This window comes from Pezoporus occidentalis, unplaced genomic scaffold, assembly GCF_034315485.1.
Source record: "Pezoporus occidentalis ecotype Australia unplaced genomic scaffold, CSIRO_AGI_Poc_V1 ctg10, whole genome shotgun sequence".
Classification (NCBI taxonomy): domain Eukaryota; kingdom Metazoa; phylum Chordata; class Aves; order Psittaciformes; family Psittacidae; genus Pezoporus; species Pezoporus occidentalis.
The window spans coordinates 1,518,476-1,545,920 of NW_026912779.1; the positions used below are offsets into that span (position 1 = coordinate 1,518,476).

Here is a 27,445-nt window from a genome sequence, read left to right on the forward strand (position 1 = left end):
AACCATTCCCCAGCACTGCCAAAGCCACCACTAACCCATGGCACTGAGGGCCTTGCCTACATGGTGTATGAACAGTTCCAGGGATGGTGACCCCACCACTGCCCTGGGCAGCCTGTTCCAATGCTCCCCCAGGTCCCTTAGCTGTTCCCCATCACACCTGTGCTCCAGGCCCTGCACCAGCTCCGTTGCCCTTCTCTGGCCCTGTCCAGTACCTCAGTGTCTCTCTTGTAGTGAGTGGCCCAGATGCTGTTCTGTTTCTGTAATGCCTGTTTAGATACACATGTTCCAACAGAAGTGGAATGTTTCTCAGTTTAGCCAACATTAAATATAAACAAAAGGCACTTGTGAAGGGATTAAAATATTACCACACCTGTATGATCTGTACAACTTTACTACCTACAAGGCTGACTGAATATGGGTAACACTGCTATCCTTTACCTTCTCAGCGGTTCTGTTTATGACAGTTAAATCCATCCTCAGTTATATCAGTTCACAAGATATTGTTTGGCCTTCACTCTTTCCCAGCTAAAGTTGGTGGGTTCCTGTTCTTACAAGACTGGACAGTAACTGTAAGAGCAGGAGAAAAATTCAGCTTGGTGAAATAAATTAATTTATAGCAAAATTTGTTTCCCCCTCCATTCCCTGGCTTTCTTCTTTAGGTGTCGTATTGACTAAGATATGGAAAGCAAAATCGTCTTAAATCCACACAAGAGAATCTGGCTTTGACAGTCTGTTTCCTCTACATATCTGAAACTCCTGAATATATCTCTGGAAACTGTTATGCCTGCAGGGAAAAAATATGATAGACTTAAGCCTCATTATAGGAGTTTCCTGCTGATTTCTCTCCAAATTACTTGCAGCTATCTGGAATAAATAGCAATTCTTTGGATATGAAATAAATGCACCCAACCTGGGGGAAAGAGACTTTTTTTCTCTCGAGGCACTGAGGTGGCTTTTTCTGTCGCATAGCCCTGCCAAACAGAAATCAGCTGCAGAGGAGCATGTGATGACAGTGAACTCACAAAGGTCAACATGAGTGATCCAGCTCTTCTAGGAAATCAGAGCAACACTGTCCCATGGCAACACTGCTCACCATGGACACTGCTGTTTCACGCAGCTACTCTGTGGTTGCCAAAGCTGAGTTGTAGCAAACCTCACTTTAAGGGCTTCATCTGCAGTTGTCAGTTCTCTCATTTTAGTCTCTTTCCAGTTCTTACATGAGCTAAAAGGCAATCCTATGTAACTTCTCTGGGCAGGATTTATCTTTCAAAATAGGAACAGACTGTGAAATACCAACTTGTTTGATAGTATCCCACTTGTTGTTGACTTCAGTGGGGTATCACACACAGCAGAGTGCTGCTTTGCTTTAGAAAACTGTATTTTCTTTTAGAAGAGCCTGCAAAACCCCTTTGGATCTCACTGATGGATGGAAGCTGTGAACTACTCATCCTAAAATATCTGCAGTCTCTCCACTTTTGAATTAGGCATTAGCTGAACATATAAGGTCTTCCATGTTGTTCCAGTTAGGAGAAGAAAATGGCAGTGTCTATCTAAAAAGATAAAGAAAAAAGTATAAGATCTGTTTTCCCAACACAGGATAAATCAAATAACAGCCAAAAACCCTTGTTCAGGTTTTCCATCTTGTTTCAAGCAGCATTCAGCACAAATAATTGTGTTTATCACAGCCTTTGCTCAAGTGGTTGTTTAGGCTTTAACTCTTTAGGAGGATTTTGTGTTCACTGTTTCAATGTGTGGATCAGAGACATTAAGTATTTATGAATTCTGGAGGAGAGGCAAACTCACTTCAACATTCCCTGAAGCCACCAATCCTTTCTCTCCTGCTAAAGAATGATTCATACTTTGCTTCTGGCCCCAGGCTTTTATGCATTGAATCTGCACAGTAGACTTTTTGGCACACCTCTAAAGCAGCAGCTTCTCTCAGGGGGTGTTACGGAGACAAGCAGCAGATGAACAAACCTGGGAGAGGCTCACATGAAACACGAATGATAAATAGCATTCATTTGGGCTAATGTGACAAGTTGGTTGTGCCCATGTCCTAGTAACACAGGGATAATTGTGTCTGTGTCAGGGACTAAAACTGGAATTTAAGGAACTGTAAATTGGTGGGTTTATTCTAGTCAGGTGTCCCATTAAGTACAGTTCAAGGTGAAACAATGACTGTAACTTAAGGCTTCATAACAACCTCTTGCAATTGTAACTGTCAAAAAGGCCATTTAGGATAGAAGGAATGCTCTAATTAAGGAACACAATAGGACTGGAAATCCAGAAAAACCCCAAGGAGAGGGCAAAGTCACTTTTGCCACATTTGTATATTGTAACTTAAAGGCTAAGCCCAGTGGAAACTGAGCCCTATTTAGAATAAAGCCAGAAGCTGCCCTTCTGTTGGGCAAAGTACCAAGAACTGGGTGGGTGAAAGAACTAAGGAGGCTTAAAAAAATCAAGCGAGAAAGAGAATCTGTCTTGAACAAAAAAACAGAAAAGAGAGTTTGTAATCTCAAAAGAGAGCTCTGCAGGACAATGCAGTAGTGTTAACTGTTACATCTTCACAGCGATACCACTATTTGCAGCCCCCATGTGTTTTCTTTTTCAGCAGTACTGCAGTGGATGAATGCAGAATCTGATTCATGCTTTCCTGGCTTTGCCAAATGCATCCTCAAATCCCATAACTGTCCTATGAATTAATCTGCTCACCCAAAGGTCTGATGAGACATGGTTGGAAAAACACTTGTCCTTGGAGATTCCAGCCTCCTTGTCTGAGTGAGGGATTGGTCATCAGCATCCGGAATGGTATCAGCAGGAGGCCTGGCAGCCACTGAAATCAACAGAAACTGGGTCAGAGCCACTCTGGTAATCCCCAGCAAACAAATACCTCTGAACAACAGGGCATTTTGAAATGGGAAGTTGGGAGGAAAGAGAATTTGGGGTGGTGTCAGGCATACCAGAGATGTTACCAAGCAGACAGAGCGCGTAACAGCTTGATGTGCTTTCACTGCTGAACACACCTCTGCAGCACATCAGCTGCTGCACTCAGACTGTAGATATTCCCCTCTTTTTCCATTCCATTCCCAGCCTCTGTGCCTTTTTCTATTTCCAGCCCATGCAAACATCTCTTTTTTTTTCTAGGAAAGCTTTCAGTTTCTCTAAGGCTGACCTCAGTCTTTACTGCAGAAACATGAAAGAACAGTTTCCTGTGACAAGACTAAAACGAAGAACTAAAGACTAAGAACTGGGCATTCATACAATTTTACTTCCCCTCTGCACACTTCCCATTTTGTGCAGCTCACAGACAGACGTCCTGAGTCACAGGCTATTTTGTCACATTTAATAGTGCTAAATCGGGTTTTCATCCCCTCCTTCATCTGCTTTTTAAGCTCATTATGCTTTGGCATTGATGTTCTGCAGCTGCATTTTCTCATTCATGCACAGTGAGAAAAGTTGTTCCCTTTGTTTGCCAGAAAGATATTACCTGGTATTTTGTGTGATGCCCGTGAGTTCTCATATATGAGAAATAATGAGGCTATTGACCATTTATGATTACACAGACCTGTGTGGTATCCTCTGCTGGACAGGATAATAGTCTTCTGTCTCAAGAAGACAGAGGATAGTGTTATTCTGCTTAGCCTTCCAACATATGAAGCTGTTTCAGGCTTCAGATCATCCTTACTGATGTTGTCTGTTGCCTTTTCTGCTGATTTTGGGCTGAGGAATGGCTAGAGCAGGGTATTTGGTACAGCCAGGGTTTGCACAGTGACCTGTGGGTTATTTTCTGTTTTGCTTTCAGTTAACATTCTTCTCCTAAGGGTTTTCCTTGACAGCTGCTGAGCCTTACATTGATCTTATAAAACTCTGCACATTAACTCCAGAACTGGTTTCTTGAATAATAAATGGCTCATTTAGAAACCAAGCTGTGTTTGCATAGTTTGTAGTGCCTTTGCTCAGCACATGACTTTGTTTAATAACACTGAATTTAGTCTGACTTTTCCATGCCCAGTCATTTAGTTACTGAAATACTTCTATAGTTCTTCACAGTGGCACTGCTCAGAGTAATTCCATACAGGATTCTGTCAAAACCTTTTTAAAACTCCAGAAACACTGCTATCCACCAGATCACCCTTTTCCATATAACCAGTGATTCCTCAAAAGCATTCAAGTTGATTTGAATTATTGCTACAAAAACCACGCTGATTCCTCCCATTTGATCAGAACTACTGATGTTTTTATGGTATAAGAATGGATGGAAGTTTGGGTCTGACAGCAGCAACCTTAGGACAAAAGAGAGGGTATGCAGGACTCCACTGTAGGCGTCTGTTTCGTACCTATGGCAGGCATTAGTGTTGCCTGCTGCATCTAGATAACGTGGTATGTATTTCTAGAGCTTCATTCCACCTTTCAGAGGCAAGAGAGCATCTTCCTTCATCCAGATGCTGATTTTCACCAAATTCATTACATGTTAATGTCTTTTAAACATGCTTTCCTCATTTGACTGGAGTCAGCCAGCAGATTCAAACCTGGAGAAAGATATGGGACGTAACAGGCAGATGGACACCATGAATGCAGCAACATCACCTCTTCAGGCAAAGATTGTGATACTGGTCAGCATACTCTTACCAGAACAAGATCCTGTTACTGGGGGACAATGAAACGAGAACAGAAGGACCATATGAAACCATCCGAGAGATTTTGTGTTACAATATAGATGCAATCTATGGACTTAGTGCTCTTCAGGATTTCTCTCTTTTTATCTTAGCAAGATGAGCATGTCAGCTTGTTCTCATTGCTATTACTAATTTACCATTTAATTTTCTAGCAGAAATAATAATTCAATATACCAGTTTAAGGAGGCGGCATTATGGGAACTTAAAGCAAATGTTTGGAACAGACTATTTATGTTCCCAGAGAAATGTCTGAATTAAAATGACAATATGCCAATATTTATTGCTAAATCTAAGAAGCTATTCCAACCCCCCACTCCAACAGCACCTGCCTGGACATCACTTGTTCTCAGATACCCCTGTAATAATAGCATATCTATTTTATCTATTTCAGCCCAAATTAAGCTTTTGAAGCTATCCAGTCCCAAGAACTGAAGTGGTAATCAATTCAGCAAGAGTGGACTGAAATACCTGATGACACAGGCTCCACTAACACATGGCAAGATGCTGAAACACTAATTAGGGTTTCTCTTTGTTGCTTTTGAGAAGAAATGGTGGGTTAATGCAGCTAATGAGAATGAATCAAGTTGTTTCATAGAACTGCAAAACGTAACAGCTGTCAACCCACCTCCATTCTGAACCATTCCTTTCCCAGCCCACACTCCTTTGTGCTTTCTTAGGTCTTTTATATAGCCCTAAATCCTCCACGAAATCTGACATCATTGTTCTAGTGGCTGTGGGAAGGGTGGTGCTTGAATTTCCCATATTTCAAAGGGAATAAAGAACTAATTGCTTTAAATGACCACATCTCCCCCTCAGTGTATTGCATAAGAAGAGAAAATATAATCAGCACCAGCAGCTCAGTCAATGTATTTCCCCAAATTTTAATGACTTTTCTGTGAATGGATACTTAATAAAATGTCAGATAAATTTCCTGCTCTCCTATCAAGCTACGTGACTAAGACTTCTCATGTGCTCCTTCTAACTGTAAGAAGGAGGCCTGGGCTCCCCTTCTTCACTGAGCCCCAGTCCCTCTGCACTTTCTGTTCTTTGGAGCTCACTGGTGTCTCCAGTAAAACATCAGGGAACATGACATTTCAATTTGATAAATGATAATTCAGGTAAAACAGAGATCACGACAACTCCAAAAGAGCTGCTTGCTAAGTTGAGGAACTTTTGACACTGTTTGCATGCAGAATCAACTTCTTCCTGACTCACATTGCTTTTACATGTTTGTTAGCTCACAGTTTCATATCTGTCACCATATAACTTGAGCTCCTTTATATAAGCAGCCCAGGATTATAGAGCATGAGAGGGACAAATTTAGGTGCCATCCATGCAAGGTTTGGCTGTAGTCCTGCAATGTGATGTGTGTGGGCATGACCCCTCCTATGCACAACACTGAACTTGCTGCAGTGGGCCTTGGCACAGGTGTGGGGTCCTCCCACATCAGTCACATTGCTGGAGTGGGGTCAGGAAACAAATGGTGTAGCCAAGTCACCTGCCTGTGTGATGGGTGTCCCGTTGATACATCTATAATGTATTTAGTCAGTCAACCAGCAAGCAAATGTTCTACAATTGTGATTTTTGTCCATGCATTATTACTTCAGCAATCTTTCATCTGTATTTTTCCTCTTCCAAAACTGAACACAGTAGTTTTTTCAACCATTCAGTTAACACTTTTCTCTAGGTTACACTATTGTATACACATTGTATAATTACAATATAAGTAACCAGGTAGCTCATTCTCTAAGATTCTCTAAAATTTACATGCTTGATTTTCAAGTTTTGCAGTTCTACAGTACAAAGTAATTTTGCATTTATGATGCAGCTAAAGAAAACTGTTTCCTCCTGTGGTGTTCTATTTTAACATGAGACTTTGGTTTTTGCCAAACACTACTTTGCTTTTTTGGCTTGTTAACTTGTATCTAAATGCTCTCTCTTCACACACACTCTTTTTTCTACACTTTTCTGCAGAGGGCTTAGACTCTCTATAGTATATGAATATACTGTATGGAAAGTATCTAAGCTTAAATCTTTACTTCAGTTGACACTTTAACAACCACTCCACTTGATTTTTAATTTCCTCTAAAGCAGCTGCTCATGGCTATTGGTAATGGCCCTGGCAAACCCCTTACAGGTTAGAAACCCTTCACTGTCTTTGCTACAGTTTAGGTAATGAAAGTTATTTAGCATTTATTTCTGCATGATTAGAACATTTCCATTTGTTAGTTTTGCAACAAACCATTGTTTTACATTTTGTACTGAAGAAGGCAGGCTAAGGCACTTCAAGAATCCCACTGTGTGTCTGTCTTGTCCTTCAGGCTTCTAAATCTCATCTTTACAGCGAAGGAAAATACAACAGCTACTGACAGGATGAAGCAAGGCCATATCTTACTGAACAGTTGGTCAAGATTAAACCTTCAAAAAGTTTTTGTATATTTAGATACAATTTAAATGAGACAACAAAATAAAGACCCTGAAGAAGTTTGTACAAGCATGAAACAAATGGTGTAAAAATGGAAATCCTATTACTTTTTATTCAGAAGTAATGAGCGTGAATACAATTTATGAAAAGAAACTGTGATAAGGGAAAGAGGAAGGCCAGTGAAAAAAGTAGAGAGCCATTTTGCTTGAAGAAGCAAGCATAAAGGAAGGACAGGGCATTATTTTAAAGAATAAAACCCAGAGACAAATACATATTGCATTTGATGGAAAACAAGCAAGAAGAGAAGCTAGAAAAGACAAGCTAAGCTTTCATAGCTTCTAACCCTCTTCCTGGGTGCTCAGTGCTCCCTAGGTAACAGCAATAACCAGGCAACAACAGCAGTAGCTCTTTGTATCTAGAGGCTTTGGCATCCTTTGGAAATCACTCATCAAAATCAGCTGGGGACCAACAAGTGAATCAGGTTTAGAGCTTAGTTCAGATAAACAGAGTGATAAAACAGAGTGCCCAAATATTAAAAATTCTTAAGAAAATATACAACTGAAGATATCAGCTAGGAAGTTGATGGTGAGAGATCCAGAATGCCAAAGAAAAGGCAGGAATGTTAACAGTTTGTAGATTGTGTAAGAAACTCTACAAAAAGGTAGCAGGAGGGCAGAAATGCAACCACAGACAGGACTGAGGAGGATCCATTTAAATTAAAATGGTGCAGAAAAATAGCAGCATAGTTACAAGCTGAGGGATGAATTAAGACAGTGAGGTGGGAGGTTATGTGCCTGATGGGATATTGTGTGTACGCTAAAGATAGTAGCTTTAGGAGTGGAAAACCTTGAGTGGATATGGGGGTGTGAGGTGACAGCCACACAGAAAGAAGGCAGGAGTAGTGGTAAGTATTGAAGGGAAATAAGGTTTTAATGCTGCTCCAACCATTCTGTGCCAGAGATGAACAAACAGCATAAATAATGAAGCTACAACTTTCAAAATAACTTTAACAACCAAAGCAAAAGCTTGATAAGTAATAGATTCTTTTATCAAACAGTTGTTATTGATAGTGGTCAGTGTCAAGGGCATCAATAGCTCTAACTGCCCTGACCAGCCCCACCTGGGACCCAACCACACCCCCTCAGCTCCTTGCTCCAGGAACTCCATTTAAGCTCAGGGCTGAGCACATTCATTTCTCATAAATCATAGGTGAATTAATCTTCAGCTCTGTCTTCAGCCTTATCTCTAGGATGCCTCTTATTTCTATGTTGTAGGTGTGTTTCTGGTTTTTCTGCTGCTTCTGGATGGATCCTGCTACTAGTGCTTGGCTCTGCTGGCCCTGCTCAGGTACTCTATGACTGTGTCACTAAGTGTTAGGGCCACCCTTGTCTCCTTTTGTAGCAGCAGTAGTGCTGTTCCCTGATGTTTGGCTGCAATGTAGTAGGTTCTTGGTGTTTTCAAATAATGATATTCTTAAATATATCCTTTTTTTATGTTATGATTAAAAACAGAGTAGTGGGAAAACTTTTCCTGCACTTGGAGCAAGTACTGGCAGGATTTCTTAAAGGGTTACTGCTCAGAGTAGAGGCAGATGACCTAGTGGTCATATTGGCCCTATTAACAATAGAGTTTTCCCCAATTTCAAGAAACTTGCCAAATAAAGCACCTTTCTAAGCAGCCTTCAGAATAAAGAAGCCCTTCTGTGAAAGCTTAAGTTGTAGTAATAGTTGTTCCTAGGTAACACTGTGCTGGTAGTAGAAGCCAATCTGTATGAGCACAAAACAATGACTTCTGAAGGAGACGAACAAAAGTTGGCTAGCACATTCATGAATTAATAAGGATATGTAGTGATCAGAAAAGTGAAATTAGGATGGTGAAATAGGAGATGAATCTTAAAAAGGGGATTGCTGTGAGCATACCACAGGCCAGAACAAACTGGCACCATAATGATCATCACAAATTCATTCACTGCAGCCATGAATGTCTCACTCAGGTATTTATCATGACTGTTGCTGCTTTGTTTTAGTAATAAAAAGGGTCACCTGTATTTACTCGTAGCAAACTGAATCCAACATGTGGTTATAGCAAAGCTGGCAGCAGTCTGAAAGACTATTTCATCTTCAGATGATTTACAGATCTTATGGCATTACGTTTTTTTGTTCACCCTCAAGTTCATTCTAAAGGTTTGTTGCAGGAAATTTTCTTAGTCATTTGCATTCCTCTGCAGTATAATCAAAGAATATATCTTATGCCTTGACAGAGGTAGGTGTTCAGCATTTGTTACAATTGCCTGTAGCTTTAGGATGTGTAACCAGCCAATTCTTCTTAGCTGCCCCCCCCCCCCCCCCCCCCCCCCGAGTAACCAGCTGAAAATGGGGTAAACCTCATTGATTTCACAGAGAGTGTCTACATTTCTTGATAGACAGGCTGAGAGAGCTGGGCTGGTTCAGCCTGGAGAAGAGAAGACTCTTTAAGGGGAGACCTTAGAGCAGCTTCAGTGCCTAAAGGGGCTGCAGGAAGGGGTCCCTGCCTGTGGCAGGGGTTGGAACTGGGTGAGCTTTAAGCTCCCTTCCAACACAAACCATTTAGTGACAGTATATGATAAAGCTCTCTTGTTACTTGGGGTATTTGAATATTGTTTGATAACTAATACTGATTACTTTGACTGTAAAGTATTAGATGTTTCATGGGATCATCTTCTGGAGTTCTTCAGGCTCTGTATGGTGAAAATAATGAAAAACTCGGATTTGTGTAGGGAGAGTGGCAAAAGGTTCTTATGGCAAACAAAGGCAAAAATCTTAAACAGACTTGTCAGAAAAAAGGACAATAACAATAGGAAGACAGAAGATGAGAGTATCTCTGAGCCTGGAAGCTCTCAAAGACAGGCACAGGAATGGGTCCCCATGCTGAGAACAAGCCAGTGCAGAAAGGAGGAGACCTGAGTGACATTGAGAACTCAACTTGAAACGTCAAAGATTCTCTTGCTAAAACAAAGGCTGACATTGCCAGTACTGGAATCTGCACATAGGACAGTGTAATCATACCAGAACAAGTTCTGGTTTAAAGGCTTGTGTTACAATGCTTTGTACTGTAAATAGGCTCTATTGTACGTTTACTTTTTACCTGTCTTGCTCTTCACTGCTGATAGATGGCAGCAAATGACAGAGGACTTTCCGTCTCTGCTGTATTCCGCTCCTCTTTCTGTAGAATCCTCCTCCTCAAAAACAAAATGGTGCTGATGCACCACTAGCAAAATATATAATCCCTGCCAAGGCAAAGGTTGTGCAGTTAAAGCAAACGATGAAACTTTGTCCATTCTCTTCCTGTTCCCTGTGGTACTGGAAGTCTTCTGAGTAGTTTTGTTCTGTACTGGCTTGAATGTTGTTTCCCTCGTTAACTGATGTGCTCAGGAAAACAATTTCATGTTTTGCTATCTATTAACAGCCCTCTTGTTTTGAGTTCCAAGCAGATAAGCAACCCTTAAGTTAACCAAAGGGTTATGCTGCATTACTGCTAGGACATGAAGTGGTGTGTGGGAGGGAATTGCCTAATGGAGACAGCAAATGACTTTTAGTGTAAAGTCACAGTTCACCTGCTGTTGTGTTGGTAAGGGCAGGCTGAGCTCATCCTCTGAAGTTGATTATAAGTTGTAGGATTCTGCCTGAAAACACTTCAATGTTTCAGGAAAGGCAAACGAGGGGGGATTAAACTGCAAGCAGACAGAAAACGTAAAGATCTCTGTGGTGGTTGGTTGGAGACTCAGCCCATTGAACAACCAATTTCTGCTCTCTTTTTTTTGCACATGTAGCATCTACGCAAAAGAAATTACATGTCAATGCTTCTGGGAAGGCTTGCTAATGAAAACAGGAGCACTAATAGGTACCACTGAAGGTTTGCTGAACAGCTTGCAGGAGGTGAGCTTGCATCTCGCCTCATGCTGTGCCAGATGAGGAGCCCAGCCTCTCGCTGGCCCTGCTTTTCCTGTACGTTTTAGCTTTCAACTGCTTAACTTTCCGCTTTATCAGTCAAAATTACCTCAGTTCAGCCACGTATGTGAAATATTTCGTGTTTTAATAATCCCTGTATATCCCTGGCTGGTTACCTGATGCCTGAGATGGGGAAGCCCAGCTGGGCGCAGACGCCTACTGCTGCGGCCCTCAACGAGGAGGCAGCCTCGTCCGAACCCTTCCTCTCTTGACGCTGTTCTGACCTCAAATACAAGAGGTACACCGCCTTCACGGCCTTACAGGGCCCGCTGCTCCTCGGGACACGCCGCCCTTGCCTGCTCTCCCCTCAGCGCTGCGGGGCCGCGTCCCTCACAGACCGCCCCGGTGTGTTTGTGTGTGGGGTTCATGCCCCCCCCCCACACCGCCCCCTTAGGCGTGAGGCGGCCGCGAACGCGGGAAGCTTGAGCCTTGCGCGCTCCCGTCCGGGTGCCGTCGCTCGGCCGCGGTCCGGAGCGCAGCGAGCAGCGGCTGTTCCCGGCGGCAGCGGCTGCCATGTCCGCCGTGGCCAAGGCCTCCGGCGCGCTCAAGTCGGTGGATTACGAAGTGTTCGGGCGAGTGCAAGGTGAAGAGACGGGGACGGGGCAATGGGCGGGCGGTGAGCGGCGCCGGGAGCCGCGCATGCGCCGAGGCGGCGGTGGAATGAGGGGTGAATGTGTCCCCAGTGTGAGGTTCCCCGGTTCCATGCAGAGCACAGGCCGGTCTGCCCAAAGCACCTTCTGTCAGCGCGGTTGTGTGGGAATGCCGCCGCCTCCCGGCTTAGGCACCAAAACTTAGGTGAAAATGAAGTCAAAGGCGATTTCTTTAACGTCTTCGTTAAAGCTGCATGTGCTGTCTGCGCTAATGGAAGTAGTCGTTCGCCGAGGGGGGGAGGCTCAAGGCCAGCTTGTACCCAAGCTCCATAGACTTTGCCCAATGTTAAAATTCAGTAACTCCTCCTTAAAACTTCTGTGAGAAATGACCGCAGGTGACTTAGATGTACAATAAGATACATACATATGAAGCGAAATTCCCGAAAGTGGCATTCCTTCAAACTGTTTTACTGTGTTTTTCCTTCCTTTCCAGGTGTTTGTTTCAGGATGGTAAGGCAATGTCTGATTTACCAGCTCTACTTTACAGTATAGTATTTCCAGTGCTAAAAATACAGCAGCAGGTCGGTAGAGTGTAAATATATCCAAGCTGAACTCTTGAGTTCCAGGTCAGAAGGCTGAGTAGTGCAAGTGGGTTTAAAGGGGGAAAAATACGTTTGTTTTCTATTACTGTTACATTAAAATGGATTTTTAAAAGGTTTAAACGTGTTGCTTGTTTGTACAGTATCTAAAGGTTGTGTTTGGGTTTCTTGTGACAGTGCGGCCACAAGGATGTTATAACAAGTTAATCTTTGGAAAGGTTAAGCCTGAAATTTTTGATGCTGGCTTCTGAAAGAATGTGTTCCAATTTAATCTTTTTAAATTGCAATTATCATTCTTGTATTTAAGAAACTCATTGTGTTTCCTGGTAATGGTGTACTACAAGCACGCAGTCTGTGGCTCGTATTCCAGCTGAATATCTCCTCCAGCTCTGAATGTGCAGCAGGTAGTTTTGAATTTCACAGTAACCTAAGAAACAAGAAGGCACATTTCCAATAGGAACAGCTTGTTATCTGGGAATAGTGGACTACACTTAATGTAAGACCTAAAAGTTGCTTTTGGACAAGTTAGCATGGACAAACTGCTCATAATCCTCTTGAAAAATGCTCTTCATAATTAGTAATGCCTTTTCATTGGCTAAATTACCCTGAAATTTGTTTTGCCTTTTCAAATGTAATCATATTAACCTGAAGCTTGGCTGTTGGCATTAGAACTGGTGTCTAAACAGGCTGATAATGCACATCTGGTATCTGTGTGCTGTTTTGGGTATTGCCACAAAAAAACTCAGCCCACACCTCAAAAACCAATGTACTTGGAAGTTCCTGCTTTTATCACAAGAAGTGAATAGCTGAGCAAATGATTCTAATCTGTTGTGGTATTGCAAAAATACTAGAAAACCAATATAATGACCTTATTTTTCTTAGTAGTGCAGCAGCTGGGGCAGAATTTTAAAGGGGAAAAGATTTAAAATAAAACTGGAGAAAAACTGAGGTTTATTCATGTAGCCAATTTAATGAGTTTAGACACTGTAATTGTTGAAGAGGAAAATGAGCAGTGATAGGAACTAAAGAAAGGAATAGAGTAGGTACAAGGTAGTAGTGTGCTATTAGTAGAGTTCTTTGTGATCAAAACTGTTGAAAGTTTCTAAATAAGGGAGCAAGACTTCAGCCTCTGTAAAGAAAGAAAGCCTCACACCATCAGGAGGTTTGTATGCATGTACCTGTGATAGAGGAAGATGACTTTTGTGAGCAGTGTGATGTCTTGGTGGGAGCCATCATGTGTATATTTCTTTTTTTGAATAGAAGTATTTAAAGCTGTGAAAATGGAAGTGGGAATTAACTCACATTTCTTATGTATATGTGAAACCTCATTCTTGTTCAAAAGTTGGCTGCTTCTGCCGCAACTTCAGAGCTGACAGGAGCGTCTTAATGCCTCAGTATGATCATCGTGGATTTTTAAGTGTAGGTCTTAAAGCTGTGAAAATGAGCTATGAAAGTGGGGGTTTAAGTGATATATGTGTGGTGTATGTGCTGACACTGACTGTCCTCTTTCATTATTTTGTGAATCAGTACACGGAACAGGAAGCGGCGAAGTTAGGAGTGGTTGGCTGGGTTAAAAATACCAGTCAAGGAACTGTAACAGGCCAAGTTCAGGGCCCAGAAGATAAAGTAAATGCAATGTAAGTATTTTTGTGTTTTTTCCTAGTTTCACCATAGTCACATACAGCAGCATTTTTAATACAAAGTGACAAGTAGAGCCATATGTCAGTAGTTTAACAGCACTTTGAATCATCAGTTTTAGTTTTGAAGAGTTAAAGAGATGCGTTCTTTTTTAAGCCGTACAAAATGTCTTTAAGCTTCAAAAATGGTGTGTAGCATCTGCCAGTTTTAATTTCTAAATGTCATGTGGTTTCAGAGTATTCCCCTAATATGCTCTTTTCCTGTGAAAAGAAGAAAAAAAGCTTTTATTGATACAAGTGAGCAAAGACCTCATTTTTAATTCTTCATTACTTCTCTGGTAAGGAACAGAGTGAGAACTTCTTTACTTAAATCAGTTTAAAGGAAACTCTGTTCAAATATGATTTTTTTTTTTTTTTCTGACTTAAAAATATGAATCCAAAATACACACTGCAGCAAGGGTCTGTAGTTTATCACCTGGAAATAAAGTTTGAAATGCTTTGGTGTCTCTGAAAGAATAGTTAATGATTTTGTTTATTGCAAGTTTCCAAAAGCTTAAAGCTATAACTCTATGGAAATGATGCCTGGAAAAATACAAAGCCAAGTTCAGTGGCTTCTGACTATCAATTTTTGCAAGTGTGTATAGGGAGATTGTTTGGAGTCTTTTAAAATTCCTTCAGTGGTTTCTGTCAGCAAAGAATGAGTGATGGTAAAACTTCCCTTTGTCGAGCTTCATTGGGGGGGGGGGGGGGGCAAATTCTGCCAGTTCTGATAAAGGAATTGCTTCAAAACTGAACTTGACTAATGTGAAGTTGGCTTTCTGCAGAGAAAATAGTGTTATGCTTTCTGCTGAAGAGATTTGTATGTGATTATATAATGTGACAGATGCATTTGTAGTAATTTTCTTTGGTTTTGAGCTTAGCATTAGGTTGCTTATCTTGGGTTGCAAAACATTTACAAAGCCAGAGAAATATCAGTTGTTTTCCTAGATCAAGTTTATACTTTCTGGAAGAACTTTAATAGCCTCATCTAAATAGTGTGTGAATTCGGTATCTTGGTGCCATCTCTCTAGTTAATTTAGAACACTGAAGACGAACATGTGAGAAATCTGGATCTGGTTTCTTTTTGTTGGAGTGCTTTGAATATAAAACTTTCTAGTCAGTTGATTTATTGTCATTAAGCAGGTTCAAGTGAAAGCACAGCTTAGCTCCTGGTAGTTCTTGTGTTTGCATGAACTAGGATTGCTGCAGAACAGTGTTATCATCCATCCTTTTCCCTTTCCTGTTTGTGTCAATGGGATTGAATGGAAACTGTGCTTACCCCAACACAAAATCTGTGTGTGTAATAGGGGATCTCACAGAAGAGCTGCAAAGTTAAACGAGACTAGGCTTATGCCCAGAGGTGTGTTGGCGTGCAGACTATCCCAAAAGGAAATAGAAAGGTTTATTTTTCACTGTTACACAATCCAAAGTAGGGTCAACAAGGTGGATTGTGACAAAGTGTTAACACTTTTGATGTACACTGTTTGATATTCAGAGCAAAAAAAAAGTTGGGTTTAGTTGCTGCTGCTTCATTTCATGCTGGAAATCAGTGTTTTCTTTTGATGTGGGAAGAATGTCACAATGTTGAAGTATGATTTTGAAGTATGCCTTGAGATACAGATGATTAAATGGGGGATGCTGAAGTAGAAAACAGGAGAAATGGAGCAAGAAGAGCTCACTTTTCCTTGCTCCCTGTATGTGCTTCAGTACATTGGAAAGGTAGTGAGTTTATTTTGGGCGTTAAATAGGTGAACTTCCACGTGAAAAGGGAGCTGTTGTGTCTGAACAGCTACTTTGAAGGCCCTTACTTCTCTCTGCTAGTACATGTTAGGAGGAGGTCAAAACAGCGTTGAATTTTTGAAGTTTATTCCAGAGCTTGCAGCGTTGTTTTTGTAATGCTCAGTCATGCTTCCCAGGAATTCATAATGTTATTTAAAATGCTATATTAAATACAAAATGAGGCTTGCTTCTGCTGTGGCAAATGAATATAGACTAGTAATCCTAAACATACATTTCTGTTCAAACTGTGATAAAGAATCAGGAGGAAATTCTGGCAGCAACTTCTGTACAAGCTCTGGTTTGGATTTGTTGGGTAGTCAGAACTGAAGAGACAGTGTATGTGACTCTTCTTAACAAATCAGAGATTGTGTGTTCAAAGAAGTGGAACACTTTTCAGGGAAATACAGCCCATGGATCAATATTGCAGAGTATTTCAAGCAAGGGCCCTGGTGAGAGCTATTTCAAATAGGGGAATTAATGTGTTACCTTGTAGAAATCTCTCAAGAACAGTTTGTGCAGTGTCCTTTGGATACGTGTTTTCACACTTGCCTCAGTTTCTAAACTAAACTTCAGGCCCAAAAATGGGCTGTTCTTCAGAGGTGTAGCGCTTGGGCTTTTAAAAATCACTTACTAATGGTAATAGAATGATTTACCAGTTGTTTCACTGTTTCTGGCTTGTTAATGCTAGTATTTTGGGGGGTGTGGAGTGTGTGGAAGGGGTGGTTTAGTCTGTCATAAACAGTGTTTATCCTTTCATGATGCTAAATAGAATAAAGAATGTAAATAGAGAGTAGGAATGCTATTAGTAAATATAGCTCTACAACAGGTAAATAGAAAAAAGCAATGTAGGAGGGAGGAAAAGAGGGGTAAGTGTTTGAGAAGGAGGATAAAGACAGGAAAAGTGTAAAAAAAGAAAAAAAAAAAGTGGGAAAAACACCATGAGGGAATTCAATGTTCCCAGAAGCATGGAGTGAATAACAAAGAAGGCCTTTGTTCTGGAGCAGTGGTGCGGCAGCTCTAACCCAAGGGTTTTCCAGCTGCAGCCCCTTGCTTCTCCTTTTCTGGTCTTTTTAATTCTGTTTCCTGTCACAGTTTGCATTGTGAGGTGCAGCTATGAAGCAGTACAGGCTCAAGAAACAGTGCCTTTAGATGACAGGATTTTTTGCAGGCTGCAAGGTAAAATACAGCCTGGGAGGGATCATGTGGATATTCCTGGTGATTTTACACGTTATTGTAATGTGTGGAGTTTAGATAGAGCGTGACCAAAACTAGTGTAAAGTGGAGAAAATAAGGCTTAAAGCAGGAAGAGCTGGAGGTATGACTATCCACCCATACTTATAGCTCTCTACTGAAGTGAGAGCATGTTAGAGAAGATCTGTTCTGCTGGCCAGGTAACTGGTGACCTTTGGAGAGTCCTGGGTAGCCAAATACAACTTTATTGGGTTATAACTGAGGGATTAGTGTGGGAAGGCAGCCCGAGGCTGCGTATCCACTGTTGCAGATGCAGTGGGGTGTTTGTCAATGCAGGCAGTGGGTTTGGTTCCTTCCCATCCTGCTTCTTTTACCCAAGCCTGATGTGGTTTCTTAAGCAGAGTGCTGAAGCCTGGATTTTGTCTTAAAACACAGAGTAATTGTTTCCCTGCCGACATAAAACATGATTGATGAATTACTTTGAAAGATGACGTGCAAAATAGAGTTTGCTCTGGAGCATACAGCAACTTCCAGGAGCATTCTGATTCTTGCAGAAATAAGTTGAATAAGAAATAGTATGAATGATCAGGGCCTGAACGGTGTTGCAAGTACAGGAAGTTTTCCTTCTTGGACCGTTCATTATTGAACATGGGTCTGCATTTCTGTTGAAGTGATGCAGGAACGCTGACTTCTTTGGTTCACGTTCTGTGGTGGGGGAAGTCTTGATTATGCTGAAAACTGGCAAAATGCACTGACTTCCCTGAGGATTTGTCCTGGGAATGTCACAGAAATGCAAGAAGCGTTAAGGTGTGAATGGGCAGGTCTTGATTCTGTTCATTTCAGGATTTGTCTTCAGTTTGTTTTTCTTGGAGCCCGTTTAGGTTCTCAAAGATTGGGTGACTTTTATATGATGTGTTTTGAAGCCATTTTTAATTTTAACTGGGAGATTTTGCAGACTGTTTTAGCGCATATGTTTAAGTCTTGAGAACCTTTTACCTGTAAGCTTGCTTTAGTATCTCTTGGTTTTAACCTCTAGATGGAGCTGTTTGTTCTGTAGATCCTTTCTGCTATCTGTGCTTCCTTTGAAGCAAATCTATTTTTAGACTGTTATGGCCGAATTCATCCTTTTCTTCACTACCGTTTTCCCTACTGTATTTTATCCTCCTGTTCTGCTTGCTGCTACTGCTTCACATAGGTAACACCCATTATCCTTAGGTACTAAACAGCTCATTTCCAGTCTTTTACCTATCTGTAAGCCAAAGAAAGGCACAAGAAAAGCAGAGTCACAGCATTTCTGAAACATAATGACATAAGGCTTGATGGTAAACTTGAGGCTTTTTTTGCCTGCCCAGGCGTCTTTAAATGGGAAGAGGAGTCCTTTGCTTTCTTTATTTTTTTCCCAGAGGATTTATAATACAGGGTTTTTCTTATAGTATCTCATGATATTTTTCCCCCATTTTATTCATTAAATAAGGTTAGAGCCTTTGTAGTCACTGTGGCTGTTGCCATGGCAACTTGCATCCACAGGCTGGAAAGCACTTTCCTATGAGAATTGTTTGAACTTTGAGGATGTATTACTCAGTTATCTGTTAAAAAAGGAAGGTAAGACTCTTGTAGGGTAGCAAGTTCAGAATTTATTCCAAAAATCAAAGATTTCAGATCAGGCTGATGCTTTAAAATGTCAGTCCTTAGGACATTTTGTAGACACGGGTAGTATATAGCAGCATAGTGAGTATTCTTCCTGCCTTTATAGAAAGGCATGGTGTGACATATAGATTGCTTGTCTTGGAAATGGTTTTAATGATTGAATTAATGATGATTAAATTTGATTGTTTTATTTTTTAATAATAACTTAAGAAAAATTAATGTTAAATATATGAATGACACAAGACTTAAATTACTTCAGTGTTTATCTGTGTAGAAAAATCCAGGGTTTTACCATGTGAAAGGGGAGAAGGGAACTCTGTATTAGTTAATATCACAACTGCCATTCTCTGTGTTTCATTAGTCAGGTGTATCCAAGATTCCTGTCTGTACGAACTGGCAATGATTGAATAACTACTTTTTCCCTCTATGTAATTTTTAGTTGTTTTCAGAGAACAGCCCTGATGGCATGAAATAGAAATCCGTGCTAGTCAAAAAATCCCTCTGTATTTAGACTACCTGGGTTTCCTGAGCCAAATTGTGCCTCTTAATACCAATTTATATTGAGATATAAAGCAAATGGATTTTAGTCTGTATTTTGAGATTTCTGTCAATTTTTAAAGGGTAATTTTAAAATTTGCTGCTCAATCTAAATGTTGTTTAAGAGTATAAACTGTAGCACTTTGCACATGAACCCAGGCATAATGGTAGAAATGAACCTGCAGGGGATGCTTGTGCAGACAAGGAAGTGGTTTAGGTTTTTAGATGCATGTGAGATATCTGGGATGCACCCAAAGGAAGGTGAGTGAAAGCTTCGGAGAGGTTGGAAATGTTGATGGATTAGAGAGGGACTATGGAAGTCCATTTGGGTTTGGCAACAGCTGATCTGTAAAATGCTGCAATTGCAGATGGGAATCAGTAGATTCAAGGAGTGCATCAGGCTAGCAGAAGAGGTACAAAGATGCTTTTATGTATCTAAGGGGCAGAGAGGCAGCGTGAAACAGTAACCAGAGGTGTGCTGTGATAGAAAAAATACGTTATGGGAGGTTGGTCCTACAGATGGAAGGAAAATTCTGGAATCTTTTAATGTGGGAGAAGAGAATGTCAGAGGGGTGAGCTGATTGCCATTGAAGTGAATTACCACTGGGCCAGTGAAACCCAGTCTTATGGTGAAACATGTTAGGGAGGATTTAGCAAGAAAGAGATTGTTAGACCATCTTGATACAAGCGCTTCTTAACCAAATTAAGTAGGCTGTGAGAAAGTCTTTGTTATTCAAAGGTGAATGCAGCAGTTCTCAAAATAGGCTCCAAATTAATGGGTATTAATTAAAAAAGGTTGTAAAATTTTAGTGCTGGAATGATGTCGTTGCTAGCTGTGTTTAAGGAACACACTGGTGAAGTTCCACTGTATCTTTTGTCTGCCTGAGGCATGTGTAGGCCAAGGTGAGTGTTGGCATCCCAGTGTCTGGAAGAGCACACAGACCCAAAACTGTCACTGCTAGATTTGGAGTTGATCATGCGGAGAACACTGGTCATTGTGTGCTTCAGTGTTACAGAAAACACAGTTGTGAAGACTTTTTGCCATGCTTATTTTGTGTAATTTTCTATAAATACACCTCTGATGCAGAGCACTTAATATTTACCTTGTGCCCTGTCAATGGGGCAGCTGAGCCCATAATAGAATGGCTGGGATATTTCTGGGATGTGCTATTCTTGGGAAGCTGACAGTGATGTATTCTGAAGGAAAGGGGAGAGGGAAATTAAAATCACATTCTTTAAGCTTTCTTTTTGACTTTGTTCAAATGTGAAATGATGAAAAAGGGTTCCAAGGTGTTCTCATGTATGGTTGCAATGAAGTACAGTTTCTACATTAATCATTGCTGAAGGTGATTTACAGCATTTCAGTGACACAATAGCAGCCAAATGACAAGAAATATAATGGGGTTTGTAGTTCAGTTTGGGTGCAAGTATAAGCTCAGGTTTGGTTTGGTTTTATTTGTTTAAAGGTAAAGCTAACCTATACTGGAAAATGAAATTGTATTAAACTGATCTTTGTGAGCATCTCTCTTCATATGAAATATTTGAGGTATTAATTTCTGTGATTATTAATTTACTGCTTAGAATTGACAGGCTAAATCCTGACCTATTTCAGTTATGTAGGCTCAGGGTTAGTCCTGTAAATTAAATACACTAAGTGCTACTGATGACCTGAAAGGAACGGAATTAAGCCTTGTTCTTTGGGTTTAGCAGTTCAGAACTAGATAAATGAAGAACTAATTATAGTTTATTGTAGCAACTACACTCTGCTTAAAAGACAAGGAATGAGTCAGGTAAGTCAGAAGATATAATTTTTGTTACTGGCTTCTGAGAGCAAAACCAATAAAGTATTAATGATACTTAGGTGAAAGATGTTAATTGTACCTAGCTGAAGGAGAGAGCTGCATGTTCCAACACAAACCAGGAGGCCTGGTAGCTTACCTTTGTCTGCCCTTGCCATTTTATATTGTGCAGCCCTGACTGCGCTGAGTGAAGTTAACCCCCTCTAGTCACTTTGGGGCATAGCTGAGGGCAGTTCTTCCCTGTGGTCCTGGAGTGGTTGAAGGAGAGGTGTAGCTCTACTGAAGGTCATAAAGCCCACCAGAGACAGAGCCAGAAATAGAAGTGGACTCCTGGCACAGGTCCTGTGCTTTAGACTCTGCTGGATTGTCACTGTTCTTTACTTTGAAATGCTGTAAACCACTAAAGCTTTTAACCATGGTTATGTCTTCCTGGAGATGGAATAGTGCAAAAAGAAAGTTTTCCACACCCCCGTTTCTCCTGCTGGGGTATAAAAATAGCTCTTGTATGACCTTGTAGGTTTTTAATCCAGTCATTTGTATAGCTGCTGTGGATTTGCTGTAGCTCAGTGGAACTGGAATTCTTTATAAAGTTTCTCCTTCCATTTCTGATCACTGAAGTGTTCATAGTAATACATTTTGATTAAAAATAATGGTTCTAATTTGATAAAAGATGCTAAACATAGGTTTATAATACAAATAGTTAATTAGGATTTACTGAATGCTGTCTCATTAGAGCTTAATCCTCATGTTTCCTTCACCTTTTGAGTGTCAGAGTTTTGAAGGAGCGTAGGTTTGAGACAAAAGCAAAAGTTCCTGTTGAAGACTGAATGCTCTCATTGACACTCAAGGTTAGCTCAGGGTAGGTTTAATTCTCGCAGCTATTATTATAAGATACATGTTATAGTGCAGTCTTACACCATAAACCCAAGTCTGAGGTACTTTCATTTGTTGGAGGGAGGGGGCCACCTCTGCACAGTTTATGGAATTTGATGCTTGAATTGATTCAATGAAGAATGTTTTTTTCATTCCAGCTCCCTGTGGAGCTGCCAGAAATGTGTTTGCTTTGGTGGGAGCCACGTGACTCCTGTTGTTCATTAAAATCTCAAGGTTTTCCACACCTTCCAAGTGCATTGGCCTTTATAAATAGGGGGAAAACCAACTTTGCTGTGTACCTCTTATTACTAGTGTCAAGATTGCTGAGGCAATGTCTGTGTTGCCTTCTGAAGGCAGAGTCTTTGCCCCTGGTGAAACAGCCAAAAGCTGTGGGACTTGGTTCGCACAGCAGTGACCCTAAGCTGCTGTCCTTGGCCTCTCAGCAGGGTTTCTAGCTTGAGATTAGAGCTTCACCAAGGATCCTCTGCAGCTTCCAGTCATCTTGGCACGTGGTCGAGCTTGCTCATGTTTGCCTGTATCAAATTGCATAAGCACCATGGGAGGGGAATTGAGAAACTTGTTACAATTTCCTATGTAGGAAAGATTCACTGATGTGGGACTGAATGTATTCATGGGCACAGGTTACACACACAGGCAGTTGTGTGTAAACACCGTCTTGGCCACAGCTTATGTGGGATGTTTCATACAAGTCTGAAAATGAAACCTAATGATGTGGTGCTTTAAAGAACAACTGCAGAAATGTAACTTTTTGGTTTTGCTTTTTTTTTTGTTATTCAAACTCATTTGATTTGACCTCAAATTCTGAAGTGTTTTTTTTCCTACTGAAACAAACTGGGGCATTTTAATTTAACTGCATTGCTGAAGGCTAATGGGTTTCAGCAGATAAGGCACAGAGATTGTGTAGGATGGTTGTCACTTTTCTCAGTGTTGGCCAGGAATCCATGCCAAAACCACAGTATAAATTCTGGCAGGAAAGTACTTGGTTTGGTTTCATGTATATTCTGCTGTTTCTGCCTAGGTAGGTACTAACTGACAATAGCATGAACCAAGCAATAGCCAGGAGATGCTACAGCTGAATGTCATAGTGGACATTTGCCTTGTGCAAAGTGCAAGACATAAGAATTAATAAATCTCTGTGTGCTGAAAGGGTGACTAACACTCTTTATAATTTGATAAGATGTCCACTTGATGTTCAAACCTACAGAAGCCTTCCTGAGAAGGAAGAGAATTCGGCTGAGTGGTCTAAAAATGGAGATTCAATGTGCAGAGCAACGTGAAAAGGTCATCACTGAGTTTGTGAAGCCAAGCATTCAAAAGTCAGGATAGACTGGAAGTGTGTTGTGCTGCAGTGCACCTACAATGTCTGTTTTGTTCTCTCATTTTCCCTCTTGATGGCTGAAGGGGTTTGTTTCCTTTGTGTCTGCTGATTCTATTTGAAGATTAATAGTCCAGTAAGTAGGGAACATGACTCTTATGACCACTTTTCCATCATAAGAGGGATGAAGGGTGTTATTCTGGGTCTGGAGATTTGTGTTTATAATCCACAGGAGAAAGCAACATTAATATTAAGGTTGCATAACTAAGGATGAGAAGCCCTCTACAAGAATGTTGCTGCTGTCCCCAAAACATGTTATGAACTAGGCAAACAGGGATTATTTTTCATGTGTATTATATCACGTGTATAGCACAAGATGCAAGAGCTCTTCTGTAAGAAAGCAAAGATTTTGCAGTCCAAATGGACAGAGTACAAAAGAGAGAGCAGATAGCTAGCACAGGGATCCTGTGCTGAGTGGCTGGATTTGATTCAGTTCTGAATCCACTAATGTATTTATGCACATAGCCTGTGACTCTTGCTACTGCTGATCTTATCAACATGCTGGTGGTAAAATGCTGCCTTGGAAAAGCAACATCTCTCTAGGATTTAGGCACTTAATTAGCCAGGTGCATCTAAGACTTTAAGTGAAGTCTTTATTACTTATGCTATACTGCACAGATAGGCAGAGAGAAAGAGGAAGCTACTTGGAGCTTGTTTTATGGAGAGAGAACTGAAATTTTTAATGTTGCTGAGAGGTACCAGTTTGCTTTATACCACGAATCACTGTGGTAATGATTTGATTCAAGGGCAAACTGTTCAGGTCATTTACCATATTTTCATAGAAGATGTTTCACACTTAATACTTCAGATATGCTCTGTGCCAGTAGAAGAAAGATCAAAATTGCTTCTGATGCTGCCCCTTTCTCTACCACTATTAGTGCATTGCTGGGTAACTTCATTTTATGATCCATGTAACTCAATTTTACCTTGTTTTTTTTCCCCAATTCCCCAATTTCTCCTCCCTCCATTCCCTCCTCTTACACTCCAGGGAAACACAGGTTATTTGCTTTGTGTGGTGCCCTGAGATTTTTCCCTTGAACTGTGCTGGATGTTACCGACTCTCCTGCAGAGTTAATGTTGGGTTTTGTGTTTCTTTGCCTTCCTGTTTGATGTGGCCCCTTTGAAGGGGATATTGAGGTCTCCTTACAGAGAATCCCTTACATAAAGTTGGAGGAGGCACTGGGTTTGCTCTGATGTCCTTCTGCTCTCGAGTTCATTTGCTACAGTCCCTCCATGTCACTGGATTAAGTTTCTTCTCAAAGCTGGTATTTTGTGATGGTTTTTCCGTAGTGGGGGTGAAACAGTTGACTGGTTTAATCTATAATGAATGCTCTGCTTGTGGACCTGAAATGCTTTCCACTGGTGTTCAGGCTTGTGCTCCTGTGTTGGGGTGCTGTGGGCTCTTCCTGCTTGTTTCCCTGCTGCTGGAGAAACAAAGAGAATCAGTCTGGAAGGTCTGGAAAGTATTCAGAACTTAATGAAAGACAAGCAGCCTTTAAAATTGGCAGCTGGTATTATGTTTGGAAGAAGATTCCTTGAGCTCCCAGTGACCATTCTGATGGGAGAGGATCCTGAACAAAAAGTTTTCCTTTCCTTTTTGATTCTATAAGCCACAGATTTTAATATATATTAGAAAGCAAACCATCTGGAGCAAACACTGCCAATCCATTCCAGCTCCCAGCAATCATGTAATGAGATTTCAGTCATATTCTTGGATCTGAGCAGGTTTGGGCTGTCCTGTAGCAGCTCACCTGCCATCCTGTAATGCAGTACAAATGCTAATCCTGAGCCTCTGGCTCTGCTCACTGGATAATACAAGCCATTCCTTGAAATGAGATTTCAAGGTCAGTGCTAGGAACCTTTCAGGCAGCACAGCTGTACCTGCTGCCAGTCTGTGGAGGCTTAACTGTTCTTTACATTTAGATGGCTGTGTTTTGCAGAGGAGATTTTTAACAGTTGAGGAAAAGGAGATGGTTTGGCTGTGTGTTCTAGGAGGGGTGAAGAGCAGCTGCCAGTTTGGCATAGAATCATAGAACCCAGACTGTTTTGGGTTGGAAGGGACCTTAAAGCTCATCCAGTTCCATCCCCTGCCATGGGCAGGGACCCCTTCCACTAGAGCAGCTTGCTCCAAGCCCCTGTGTCCAGCCTGGCCTTGAACACTGCCAGGGATGGGGCAGCCACAGCTTCTCTGGGCACCCTGTGCCAGTGCCTCAGCACCCTCACAGGGAAGAGCTTCTGCCTTATCTCCAACCTGAACTTCCCCTGTTTCAGTCTGAACCCATCACCCCTTGTCCTGTCACTACAGTCCCTGATGAAGAGTCCCTCTCCAGCATCTCTATAGCCCCCTTCAGACACTGGAAGCTGCTCTGAGGTCTCCACACAGCTTCTCTTCTCCAGGCTGAACAGCCCCAATGTTCTCAGCCTGGCTCCATACAGGAGGTGCTGCAGCCCCTGATCATCCTTGTGGCCTCCTCTGGACTTGCTCCAACACCTCCATGTCCTTTTTATGTTGGGGACATGAGAACTGTGTGCAGTACACAGTGCCCCACTTGTGGGGGGCGCATGAGGACAGAGTAGAAGGGCAGGATCACGATCACCTCCTTTGACCTGCTGGTCCCATCTCCTTGACCTTATTCTGCAAAGTGTGGGTCCAGGAGCTGGAGCCTGGAAACTGAGGCCTCCGTTGTCAGCCAGGGGCTGTAAGGACTCTGGTCCTGCAGGAGCTCTGCAGAGGCTGTTGCAGAGCCAGGAGTCTTTGAAGGGTTGGTCTTGAGCAAGCCTGTGTAGCACAGCTATCCTGGGGCTGTGAACTTGGAAAGCTCAGGCTCTCCAGCAGCCTCATAGTCAAACTGGCAGCACCTTCTGAGAAAATAGCTTTGGAGTGCAAATTCAGTTGCTTTTGGAGGTGAGGCTGTTGAAACTCTCTGCTGTTTTCCAGTGAATCACATCTGTAACCTCCCCATGGTCAGGAGTATATGCACAGATAGAATCTTTCAGTTGTGCTGCTGCAGTTGACTATTGCATGTGCTGTGTTTGGCTGGGAAGCCCTGCCTGAGCAGTATCACTCAGCCTCAGTGGCAGGAAAACACATTTGCTGTTCCCTGTTGTTAGTCACAAACAGCATCCACGTGATGTCTGCTTATGTTTAAAGCAGTCATAGCTAGCGTGTGGTCAGCTCTGCAGATGTTGAGGTGAACAGGGTGCCTGTGGTGTCTTGCAGAGTGACTGCTGTCTGCTTGGCTGCTTTTCCAGCCCTGTTCATTAGAGAGCAAACTGCTGTATTTGGTTATCCTGCTGCCCTCACCAACATGCAGCAGTAATGCCCGTGGTGGTGTGTGAAAGTGAAGCTGATTGTGTGCCGCCTGTCCTGGTGCTGAACCTGCTACCACCATTTATTGGTGTTTTCAGCTTTTCTCTACTTGCTGTATCCTCTCAGTTAGGAAAAAAGTGCTGAATAGCAGCAAGAGTGAAATGATACACAGCTCTGCTCGGGCCTAGATTGAGGTGCTTTGTATGCTGAGTGTGCTGGGGATCTACTGGGATCCATTGAGCTCAAGATCTCATGGATTCACATAACGCATTTCCAGTTATGTGTGAAGTTCAGCTGTCAGGACATGCTGTTACCCAGCCTGGGGGGTGTTTGATTCCATCATTGCAGTAAGCTGGTGTCTTAAAATACATCAGCAGCAATACAGTACAACTTCAAAACCAGAGAGACTTCATGTTTGCTTTTTGCTGCTGTAATGGAGCTGAAATGGATAGCTGGGAAGGTATGACTTGTATTTGGAATGAGGGATGAGGCACATTATGGTAAACACTTGTCTTTTAAATCCCTAGCACAAATGTGAATTAAAATTGAAACCGAATCTGTGGGAGTAGCCACATCTGTGTTTCCCCATGCTGTGGACAGAGGAGCTGGAGCATGGCGCAGCATTAGGACGGTCTCATACAGCAAATTGGGGATGGTGCTGGGAGGGGGGTTTGGATCATTAGAGCAGAGTTTCCCCCTTTATGTTGGTGGCATTCTGTGCTTTTCTTAGTTAATGCCAAAAAGCACTGAGAGTAACATGTTCCTCTACATTTCTGGGTCTGGTATGTTCTTACCTAGTGTCCAGACTGCATTTGGGCTGTTTCAGACTGTATTGTTGTATTGAGTGAGTTCTCTGGGCTGGCTGGAGCAGGCAGTTGGTGCTGGGTTCAGGAGAAATGGTACCTTTTTCATCTCAAAATCCCCCTGATGTTACATAGTACAAAAGGAAAAGGATTACAGG

At 41.7% G+C, this 27,445-nt stretch overlaps 1 protein-coding gene and 2 long non-coding RNA genes across 4 annotated transcripts in view; 2 read left to right on the forward strand and 1 right to left on the reverse strand.

Moving 5' to 3' along the window:
• Nucleotides 1-1,410: 1,410 nt before the first annotated feature.
• On the reverse strand, nucleotides 1,411-11,413 carry LOC134158749 (uncharacterized). 2 transcript variants are annotated; one of them, XR_009962892.1, is made up of 3 exons: nucleotides 11,204-11,413; nucleotides 2,713-2,833; nucleotides 1,411-1,550 (listed from the first exon to the last, which is right to left on the reverse strand). It is a non-coding gene; the product is annotated as an uncharacterized LOC134158749 (long non-coding RNA). The 2 variants fall into 2 exon arrangements; XR_009962893.1 differs by lacking the exon at nucleotides 11,204-11,413 and adding an exon at nucleotides 10,225-10,361.
• On the forward strand, nucleotides 7,290-10,201 carry LOC134158746 (uncharacterized). Its single transcript, XR_009962888.1, has 3 exons — nucleotides 7,290-8,448; nucleotides 9,296-9,363; nucleotides 9,857-10,201. It is a non-coding gene; the product is annotated as an uncharacterized LOC134158746 (long non-coding RNA).
• A 137-nt stretch (nucleotides 11,414-11,550) lies between the features above and the next one.
• ACYP2 (acylphosphatase 2) overlaps nucleotides 11,551-27,445 on the forward strand; it is a 44,950-nt gene continuing 29,055 nt past the window's right edge. The window contains exons 1-3 of the mRNA XM_062608982.1: nucleotides 11,551-11,670; nucleotides 12,171-12,187; nucleotides 13,804-13,913. Of these exons, the coding sequence (XP_062464966.1) occupies nucleotides 11,601-11,670; nucleotides 12,171-12,187; nucleotides 13,804-13,913 (197 nt within the window). The 5' untranslated portion in view covers nucleotides 11,551-11,600. The remainder of the gene's footprint in view (nucleotides 11,671-12,170; nucleotides 12,188-13,803; nucleotides 13,914-27,445) is intronic.